At 41.2% G+C, this 11,080-nt stretch overlaps 1 protein-coding gene across 1 annotated transcript in view; it reads right to left on the reverse strand.

Annotated features, from left to right (window-relative positions):
• Positions 1-2,539, reverse strand: part of PBK (PDZ binding kinase) — a 12,371-nt gene extending 9,832 nt beyond the window's left edge. Inside the window, exons 1-2 of the mRNA XM_019636112.1 lie at positions 2,469-2,539; positions 674-751 (exon numbers count right to left, since the gene is read on the reverse strand). Of these exons, the coding sequence (XP_019491657.1) occupies positions 674-751; positions 2,469-2,535 (145 nt within the window). The 5' untranslated portion in view covers positions 2,536-2,539. The remainder of the gene's footprint in view (positions 1-673; positions 752-2,468) is intronic.
• Positions 2,540-11,080: the final 8,541 nt, after the last annotated feature.

The following is an 11,080-nucleotide window of genomic DNA, read 5'->3' on the forward strand; positions in this document are numbered from 1 at the left end:
AAAAAAAAAATTGGAGCCATTGCCATAAGGAAAGAAAAAAGAAATACAGACTAGGACAAAAAAGTAAAACTGTCTTGATTCATATACATTACCAACTATGTACAATGTACAATATCCTAAGCAATCTATAAAAAAGCTAGTAGAATGAGTTTAGCATGGCTGCAGGATACAAGGTCAACACACAAAAATCTATATATATTAGAAGTGAACATAAGATTTTCCCATATGTTATGGTCTAGAAATTTTATAATTATGACCATTTTTGAATATGATATGCACTAAGGGTCAATTTACATATTGATATCCAATTGTTTTTATTTGTTGAGATTATCCTTTGTCCATTGAATTGCATTGGAAAATACTCATATCGTATCTTTCCTTCACAAGAGCAATGCATGTTTGAGACCAAGAAAGGTAAGTATTAGTAGTTCTTTAATGGCTCAAGTTAAGCTGATTTCTTCACCAGAGAGAGCCTCCAAATCTATTAGAATGTCAATTAGCTCACAGGTGACCATTTCCTGGCCTATAAGTCTTTATTTGTTAAGATAACATTATAAAAAGGACTTATGCTAACATTGTGTAAGATAGATAATAATTAAAGCATCAAACTATAATATTACTAAGACATTTCTAATAGCAATGACAATAAAAAATGTTTTTATATCTATTTTACCAGATTTCCTTTTTTCAGATAATTTGCTTGGTGTCTTGAAATTATTGATTCCTTCCATTGTAATAACCACTCTAGATCCTATGATAAAAATAAATTGAAAGTTACACTGCAATTATAAAGATTACAACTCATTCATGAAGAAAAAATTCCCGGAATACTATCACTCATTTTATCACATAAATAAATCTGAGAAAGGCTATGACAAATATTTAGTCCAATTTTATTTACAATGAGAAAACTGAAATCCAGAGAGGTACAATTATTTACCCAAGGTCATAGTAGTAGCGATTGAGTTTTTTTGTTTATATTAATTAAAAAGTAACATATGCACTTGGTTCTTTTTGTAAAAATCGCCTAGTACAAAAAGGTAAAAATTGAATCTCCCTCTCACACCTCCCAGTAGTAGTTAACAGGTTTTTTTAAATATCCTTTAAAGAAATTGGCTATGAAAGCAGCATTACTCCTAACAGCCAAAAAGAGGAAACCGCAATATCCATCAGATGAATGGATAAACAAAATATGGTATACAATACACACAACAGAATGTTATTCAACAGAATACATATTCTAGACAATAGAATATTAATCAGTCATAAAAAGGAATAAAGTTGATATATACTACAGCATAAATATATCTTGAAAACATTATGCTAAATGAAAAAAGCCAGACACAAGAAGCTACATATATGATTCTATTTACATCTAATGTCCAGAAGGCAAATCCATACACAGAAAATAGATTAGTAGCTGCCAGAGGCTGGAGGAAGGGAGAATATGGAATGACTGCTAGTGGGTACAGGGCTTCCTTTGGGGGTGATGAAAATGTTCTAAAATTAGGTAGTGGTTTAATATATTCAACTTTGATTATACCAAAAACATCACTGAATTATATATTTACAAAGGGCAAATTTTAAACTATATGAATTGTATCTCAATAAGCTGTTATAAAAAATTGTCTACACAAATAAAATGTACATACTGCACATACATGCAAGTTAATCCAAGCTTTTTATTTCTTCTGTAATATATTTCTTAAAGAATCTTTTAGAAAGATTTTAAAAATTGCTTTTTGTTTTAAAAAAGTTAAATTTCGTACTATTATTTATTGTAAAGCAAACTGTTGCTATAAACTCGTTTGGTTTGCTCATAAAAAATTGGAAAGAACATCTTCTTCCAAGAAAAAAAAAATCATCTCAAAGGCCCACCTTTAATTTTCTACTAATGAGAAGCTTGTTCAGTTTTTAAAGTGTAGCTACAGTCACCACTCTCTTCAGATTTGCCTGAATTTCGAACACTGAAGATGCCCTCGTCACGCACTTCTAAGCCGCCCTAAGGACTAAACAAATACATGGCCCTACTGGCAAAGCAAACATGTAGAGAGAGCCAGTAGAAAAAGGGAAAAGCAAAAGAACGAGAGAAAAAGTAAAGATATTTGAGAAAAGAGAAGCACAACAGGGTGGGAAAGTAGAATGAGAAAGAAAGGGCAAGTTCTGATCCGATTATTTCTAAGGTCCTGGACACTCTCAGTAGGATTTCTGGGAGTAGAGACACAGGCAGTTTATCCCCTAAATCCAGGAGTTTATAGAGGGCTCATTATTAAAAAATAAAAATAAAAAAAAATCCTTCTTCCACCTGCTCAGTCGGTTCACCTGAAAATTGGAAGCAACATTAGCTGAGGGGTTCAAAGTAGGGAACTGTGCTTCGCACCCCTTTCTCAACCTCCAACCCCCTCCGTGCCACCAGAAGAAGCCTTCGCCACGTGCAGCCTCCCCTAAGAGCTGGAATTGAGACTCACTCGGCTGAGGGAATGCACTGTCTCCACCAGGCAGAAGACCCAGCGTGCGGATCTGGTACAGAACCATATTGGGCTTAAAGGCTGGGGTGTCGCTTCAAGCAGCGACTCGGGCCTTCCGGGATCCGTCCGTAGTAACATCGTGTGTGAAACAACGGCAGCTCGCTAGATCCGGGGGGTGCCCAAATCGGCCTACCCACCGTATTCTCCTATGGAGCTTCCACAAAAAGTACAGATTACCAGGCCTCGCTTAGACAACGCTCAATTTCTTTCTTACAATCCCCACCCTACCCCGTGATTCAGATGCGCCCTAGGGTTTCAGTCGCAACGACGACTCCTAAAAAAATTCCGAGTTTAACGCCATATTCCCAACGGCTTCCTACGTTCCTTCTAGGCCTCGAGCTGTTACGAAAACAGCAGAGGCCTCGGCTACGCGAAGGGCTCGACCCCCGCACCCAGGCCCCCGCGCGGTGAAGGCCAGAGAAAAGCTCCCCTTACCTGAGCCGTTCGGCGCGGTGGTGTCACACTCCAGGTAGGAAAAGACCGCGATGACAAGAGGTCCAGGCCAAGGCCGTCTTGAAATCTGCTCCCGAGGGGCCCCTAACTAGACCCCGCGGCCGCCTCAATTGCCCGCCGGCCGCTACTCACACTCGACAACAACAGTCGTTGAGGCTTGAACGCTTCTCGCTTTCAAAACCGCGCGCGCCGCCTCTACGTCAGCCGCAAACTACGGGGTGGCGCGAAGGTCACAACTAGTCAGCATTTGTCGTTCCTGCTGATTTTGGTCTCTCCAGTCTTTTTATTGATCCCATTTTATTACCAAATAGGGACGCTTTGAAGACAAATAAAAGGAAGAGAAGAGCATAAAAAGACAAGCTGATTTTTATAGCCACTGTCAGCCCTTCCGAGAAACAACTCTGGTTGAAAAGAATATATACCCCTGTATTTAAGGCTGAAAGTCTTCCCCAATTACAAACACTATGCTCACAATATGTAATGATTATTATATAAATTTTTATTACAGATTTATTTGACCTTGGAGCACTATAACTAAAAGTGCATTAACCTAGACACAACAATCATTTTTGGCTGAGAAGAAAAATAGATATTTAGAAATTTGGATAACTCGTAATTACCACCCACATTCATTTCAACATTGTTCATTTATTTATTCAACAAATATTTATAGAGCACTTACTATGTAGCAGGTATGTCTTGAAAGCCCACTATATATACTACAGTAGTTGCTACAAGAGACACCAAGATGATAAAAATCACAAAACTCCCTCCTGCTCAGGAGGAGCTTAGAATCTTTTGGGTGAGGGAGAGGGAGAGAGAGAAAAGAACACATACACACACCCACACACACACACTTCATAATACAAAAGTCTTTATGTAGGTTACTGTGTTCATACACTCTGTTTTTCAAACGAGGAAACTATGGCACAGAGGTTAACTAATTTGCCTAAAGTCACAGAGCTAACAAATGGTAGAGGGTTTGAACCCATGTTGAGCTTAGACTTCATCTTTAATAAATGTGCTCAAAATCTCTTCCATCTTACACACACACACACACACACACACACACACACACCCCTCCACACCCTACCTAAACATAAAATAAATAGTTGGTCACATTGCACTGTACCTCTAGTCTCACATTTATTTATTTATTTATTTATTTATTTATTTGTTTGTTTGTTTGTTTGTTTGTTTGTTTGTTTGCTTAGGTGGAGGCATATATAGACCTCATCTTTTAAAAAAGTATTTATAATTTTCTATACTTTTTATTAAGTCCTACACTTTTACAAGCCCTCAATTTTCTGTTCTTACTGGCTACTAAAATGTTGCCTAAAGCCAGAGACCGAGAGCTTCTTAATTAACCACTTCTTGTGAAAAGAAACTCTAGGGAGATGAGGATATTGACACAGGTGTAAGATGAGGCAGAAAATATTCACAAGAATGAAGGCCCTTGGGTAAAGACTTACACTCACAACCATCCTGTTCCCCATCTTGTAACCATAAAAGTAACCTCCAGAGATTATCTGCAGAAACATTTGAACTTCACAAGCTTAATATTAGTGAAATGTAATCATTAATCTCAAAATCAGTTGTCATAGGAAACAGCTTCCAACCTGAATCTGTTATTTCTCCCAGTGTATAAATGTCCTGAATTCCTTGGCTTAAGCAAAAGTGCCACAAACTCTATATTTGACTCTTGGCTGGTTGTGCCCAAAGGAACATTTACATCATCACCTTTTTATGGCATAAACTCCAACTTTTGTCCCATTCGGGGCTTCTCCTTTTGACTTTCAAGAGCCTAGTTTGAGGAGAGGGTAGAGTATTAACATTTCCCTTTCCTCTTTTCAACTGATGTTACACTTCCATTCTCTTTGAGGCCATATGGGTGCAGCTGATGGGCTAGAAGAATAGTGAGAATGTTTAGGGAAAAAGAAGGAAAAAAATTAAATTTCATAATTTCGTCTTGTTACATCTGTATATCCAACCAGTCAACATGACCCTAGGGTGCTGCTCAGGCATCCTGAAACCATTGGGTCCACAGCTAAGGCTGTCTGAGCTCAGCCCCCCACTCCCCTGGACCTCTCCTACTTCCCCATGCTTCTCTTATGGGTCCCAGTTTTGGTGAATGGCACCTCCATCTATCTTCAGGTCCTAAACCAGGAGCGTCCCTTTCCTTCACCCATCTAAGTTCTGATAACTCCTCGGGTGTCTCTAAAATCCTGCCCCTCCTCCCCATCCCACCTTCCTCTGCCTTGGACCACAAATTCTCACATCTCACTATTGATGATTCCAACAACCTCCTAATTTGCCCCGCTGCCTCTGATCACTCCTCTCCTCCAGCAGATTGCCCCATTGCTGCCTGGTTAATTTTTCTGAAGTGTAATCTGGTCCAGTCACTCCCCTGCTTGAAATCCTTCAGGGTTCCTCATTAGCTTCAGGGTAAAACACAACTCGCCTTAGGGTCTCTAGCTTGGATCCCTTCAACTCCGAATCTGGTCTCCAGTTATACTGAGTTAATGGTAGTTCCCAGAGCACACATGTTTTCTAATGTCTGCAGCACATGCACATGCTTTCCCCTCTGCCAGGATGGCCTTTCCCCCTCTTCCTGCCTGGATTAGCATCTCCTCAGTCTTCAGCACTCAACTCAGGTGCTGCCTGCCCCAAACATTCTTTCTAATCTCCCCAGTCTACTTTATTTCTCCTCTAAGCTCCTAGAATGCTTTCTGATTCTCTTGTCCCAGCACATATCCCAGTGCGCTGGAATTTTCTCTCTACCTGTGTCTCCCCGCGCTGGAGGGTCGGCTCTACATGTATATCTCTCCCCCACATGCCTAGGTGAGTGCTCAGGAATGTTTGGTAAATACATGGGTGAATGACAAGATAGATAAACATTGTTGCATGGAGAATTCCATCAGTCCTTCAGTGACAGAGAATATGCCAGTTGGTTTAGAAAATTGGTCTGAACTGATAACTTAATATCTTAGCAACGGTCCCTGAATCAATGTTTGCTGATTGCTAGGCACTGAATGTTTGCGTGTCCCCCTGCTCCCATTCATATATTGAAGCCCTAACCCCCATTGTTGATATACTCATGGTGTTAGGAGGTGGGGCCTTTGGGAAATAATAAGATTTATATGAGGTCATGAGAGTGGGCGCCTCATCCAATGGGATTAGTATCCTTACAAAAAGAGGCAATGGAGGGCTCTAAATACTTCTGCCCAAACCCCACCCCCCTCATGTGAGGACACAGTGAGAAGGTAGCTGTCTGCAAGCTAGAGAGAGCTCTCACCAGGACTTGACCATGCCAGCACCCTCATCTCAGAGTTCTAGCCTCCAGAATTGTGAGAAATAGATGTGCATTGTTGAAGCCACCTTGTCTATGGTACTTTGTTATGGCAGCCCGAGCAGAATAAGACACTGACCAACTCTGGAAGCAGCCAACTCCAGCACAGAGGTTGAGGAGGAAAGAATGAAAAGGGAATTGAGGAGGTTTTGCTTCCATACACACTCTCATTCTTATATTTACCTGTTTTCACAGTAGCTTCTCTTTTGATGACTAAAAATGTATGACTCTCCAAACCAGACTCCAAACCTTCCATCATTCAGTGAACTTGCCTAAAATTTGAACTCGTTTGTAATGAAACCACCTGCTTCTCCTCCCCCATCACTTCCAGGACCACAGTCTCAGAGTTGAGAGGAACCGTAGGCGTGACTTTGTCAGGCTTCTCAAGATGTGGAAAAGCTTCTGCGTCATCCCGTTCCAGAGAGAAAACTCTGGGCATGCCAAGCCCACTTCTTTCACACAGCTCTAGTTTTCAGGACATTCTCCCTAATATTGGGACAAAACTAGACAAACTCTAGACTAACGACAACGTTTAACTAATATTTTTGATGTGACTACTGTATCCCAGACACCGCGCTACACACTGGGGATCCAACAGTGGGTGAGATCAACACCTTGGCCCCTTTTTTTCCTAGAGTTGACCATCTACTGGAGGCAGTAGACAATACGTAAGTAATTAAAGCACTTGCAAATGGTGATCGAGGCTGTGGAGGGCATATGCAGGCTGCTGTGACGGAGAATGACAGGCGACGGTGTAGAGGGTCGTACTCTCATACGGTAGTCAGAGAAGCTTTATCTGAGGAGGTGATTTTAAACTAAGGCTTCAGGGATCAAAAAGGAGCCAGTCTCATGAGGAGTCAGTGAAAGAACCTTCTAAGTAGAGGGAAAGAAAGGCAAGTGCAAAGTCATTGGAATGTTTGGAGGGACTGAGAGGAAGGCAGGGTAGTTGGGACATAGTGGGGGGTGGGCAAAAGTGGCCCAGGATGGGGATGGAAAGGTAAGTGTCCTCTTAGTGTAATAAGAAGCCACTGAAGAATTTAAACCGGAGAATCACATGGCCTGATTTAGTTTAGGGGATCACTCTGGCTGGAACATAAGAAAAAGAAACCTGTAATTCCTTTTCAACAAGTGACACTGGAGCAATTGAACATCCATAGGCAGAAGAAGGAGGGGTGGGGGGAGAAGGAAAGAGGGAAAGAGAGGAGGAGGGGAGGGAAGGAGTAGGAAGAGAAAAGAATCTTTACCTAAACCTCATCTTATACAAAAATTATCTCAAAACATAACATCATCTTCATCTAGAGATATACCCAACTGAAATACACATATGTACACCAAAGGACATGCACATAATTGTTTCTAACAGCATTATCTGTAACAACCAAACTGGTAAACGACTCAAATGTCCATCAATAGGAGAAAGGCTAAATAAACGGTGGTATATCTATACAGTGGAATTCTACACAGCAGTCACTGTCTGCACCAAATGGGATTTGCCTTACATTGTTGAACAAAGAAGCTAGACACAAAAATATAATACTGTATAATTCTATGTAGATAAAGCCCATAAACAGGCAAAATGAAACCGTGTTTACCTTGCAAAGAATTTTTAAAAATACCAAAGTGATGACCTTATAAACCAGGTTTGTTGTCACTTAGGAGGAAGGGGACAGGGAGTGATCGGGAGGAGGATGAGAAGGGCTCCTAGAGTGCTAACAATCTAGCTGTCAACCTGGGTGATACTACATGAGGGTTTGCTTTGATAAATCATTGAGCTGAACATTTTGTTTTGAGTGATTTCTGTATTTTGGTTATATTTTATAATAAAGGAGCTTTATAAAAACAAACAAACAAAAAAAACGGAAGGGAGGAGAAGAACGTATGTGATGGAAGGTGCACCTGAAAAGTTTAGTTACCTGTACAGTGGACATAGCGAATGGGTTCTGGTTGTGAATCTGATTCTGCCAATGAGAGGTCCTTGGTGCAATTTGGAAGGCATAAGTGAGATGGAATGCCCCTTCACCTTTGTCCCCTGGCAAGCAGAGTTGTGGGGCTTGGGGGTTTCAGCAGCTGAGTTCTAGTGCCTAGTCACTAACTCTGTGGACGTTGAGAGACATCTGCAGTGGCCATGGTCATCTCTTGACTCCTGGCTCACAGCTATGGTGGGTGTCCTTGAACCAGACATTCCTAGTGTCAGTCTCCTGCCTGGCAATGGGCTTGATATAGAATCCTCATGAAGGGAAGAGCAAATAATGCAAACAGTAATACAGTCTACCACAGTATCCCAGAAATGTTCATAACTATGGAGTAAAATTTATCATGGCAAACAAACAAACAAACAAAAAAAACCACCATGGATTCAAATGTAATACACAAACTATGAAACTATAAAACTTAGAAAAAAATGTAAAACATAAAACTTTTCGGAACAGACTGGGTATTATTGGGGGGAAAGTTCAGAACCAAGGGCTAGGTGAAGAGTTCGTAGACTTGACACTAAAAGCATGCTCTATAAAAAGTAAAAATGATAAATTGAGCCTCATCACAATGAAAAACTTTTGTTCTGCAAAATACCCTGTGAAGAGGGTGAAAGGACAGGCTGTAGAATAGGAGAAAATATTTGTGAACCCGTATCCACAAAGGATTTGTATCTAGATTATTATATAAAGAACTCCGAAAGTTCAAGAGCAAAAAAACCCCCAAACAATCCAGACAGAAAATGAGCAGAAAACATTGTAATCAGCTGTCCCCAAAGACAGCAGGTTTTAATCTTTTGAATCTGTATATGTTGGCTCATTTGGAAATAGAGCCTTTGCAGATGAGATTAAGTTAAAGGATGTTGAGATGCAGGAGAGTATCCTGGATTATCCCGTGGGCTCTAAATGCCATCACATGTGTCCTTATAAGGGGAAGCAGAGGAGATTTGACGGACAGACAAAGGAGCAGGCAATGTGAAGATGGGCCTGAGAGAGATTTGCCGATACTGGCCTTGAAGATGTGGCATCGTGGCCACCTACCAAGGAATGCCAGCAGCTACCAGAAGCTGGAAGAAGCAAAGAATAGATCATCACCTAGTCACCTCACTCACACTCTTCATTCCACTTGGTTCCCAAGGCCCGCTAAAGCCTGGTGCTGCCTCTCAGACAACGTGGCTATCATGTTTGCTCTCTCCACTTAATCTCACCAAGAAACCACCTTTGGGCTAATGTTTGTCATCTTCACGGATGCACCTAAGTGAGACAGGCAAATAGTAGTAAAACACTGGGCAAATATAACATCTTATTATACTTTAATTACTTTGGGCTTCATACTGCCCCTTTCCTCCCTAAGGATAGTTTAAACAGATGGTGATCATAACATGGAAACGTTTGAGGATAGAAAAGAGAAAACAGGAATGGGAAGAGGTAATCTGCTTTCCTGGAGCAGCTTCCTAAGTCTGGGGATCTAGGAGTGGGGGGGCAGCTGCTTTGGACCAAAGCAGGAGCTGGAAAGCTCTCCACACAGCTGCTTGTTAGGAAGACTGGACTCCACCAAACTTTACTCACCCTCAATGGCTAAAGATTTCCACTTGCAGCTCTCTGACTTTCCCTACCTCCCAATAAGAAGTGTAATTTTGCTGGTTCTGGGAATATGGGACCTGAAAAACAAGAAGTGCTTTGGAAAATGTGCTGGGATCTGAGTGGCCTGTAATTGATGAGTTCCTTCCTCCACTGTGGTCCAGCGAGCTGAGAAGATGTGACAGGGAATTCTAACCCTCTCTCAGGGAAGACGCCCACTTAATGCCTCATGAAGATGAGTATTCCATCCTCTGTGATTGTGTAAGACTTCTGGTCGGGCCCTGACATCTGGCCACAATTTCAGCACCCTTGCGTGGTTTTTGATCCACCATGTTCTTTGCTAATTCAGCCTGGAAACATTTTTTTTTTGATTCTCAACTTCTTAGGGTGAATCAATATATTGAATTATAGGAAAGGTTTTGGGGTGGTTTACATTTTAACTATTCAATACTGACTTGGAATGTATAGGGGATGAAAGTCCTTCTGTTTACTGCATGCTGTTGGAAATTATCCTGCCACTGAGGAACAGTGTCTATGGAACATATTTTGTGAAGGGAAATAAACAGGATATTCTCAAGACATGAAAATCATAGGTTCAGGCCCTTTCCTCCAGGAGGATAGTTAAGTGGAGAAATGGGTTGGGCTGTACACACATGTACCATATATTAAAACTCACGAAGCAGAGCCATAAAATCAAGCCCAGGGCTTGTTACTACCAGACTGCCCTTAACCAGAGACCATTTCTCCAGCAACATGATACACCCAGTTTTTTAAATAATTGCTCCCCATGCACATTGAAAAGCTAGGTGGATATTACCAGGGAAGCTCCCCCACCCCCCACAAGGGCCCGATACCTATGCCCCTTTATGTACCTATTAGTATTGTCAGCACGAATTCAGCAATCCTGAATCAAAGAACAGTCCTGAGCTAGGTAGGTGGCTGCTATAGCGAATGGGAGATGATTAGATAGATAGATAGATAGATAGATAGATAGATAGATAGATAGATAGATAGATAATAGATTTAAATTTAATCTGAACCAGGTGAACTTTTATGAGATTCTTCCCAGTGTGTGAGAAGGGGGGTTGCACTTTAAGAATCACTCCTGGAAACCCCCAAAGTGAGTGAACTCATTCACTCCTTTCCTCCCTCTTCTGTTCATTCGTTTATTCATTGAACAAATGATCCTGAGCCAG

Source organism: Hipposideros armiger, unplaced genomic scaffold (assembly GCF_001890085.2).
Source record: "Hipposideros armiger isolate ML-2016 unplaced genomic scaffold, ASM189008v1 scaffold_27, whole genome shotgun sequence".
In the NCBI taxonomy this organism is placed as follows: domain Eukaryota; kingdom Metazoa; phylum Chordata; class Mammalia; order Chiroptera; family Hipposideridae; genus Hipposideros; species Hipposideros armiger.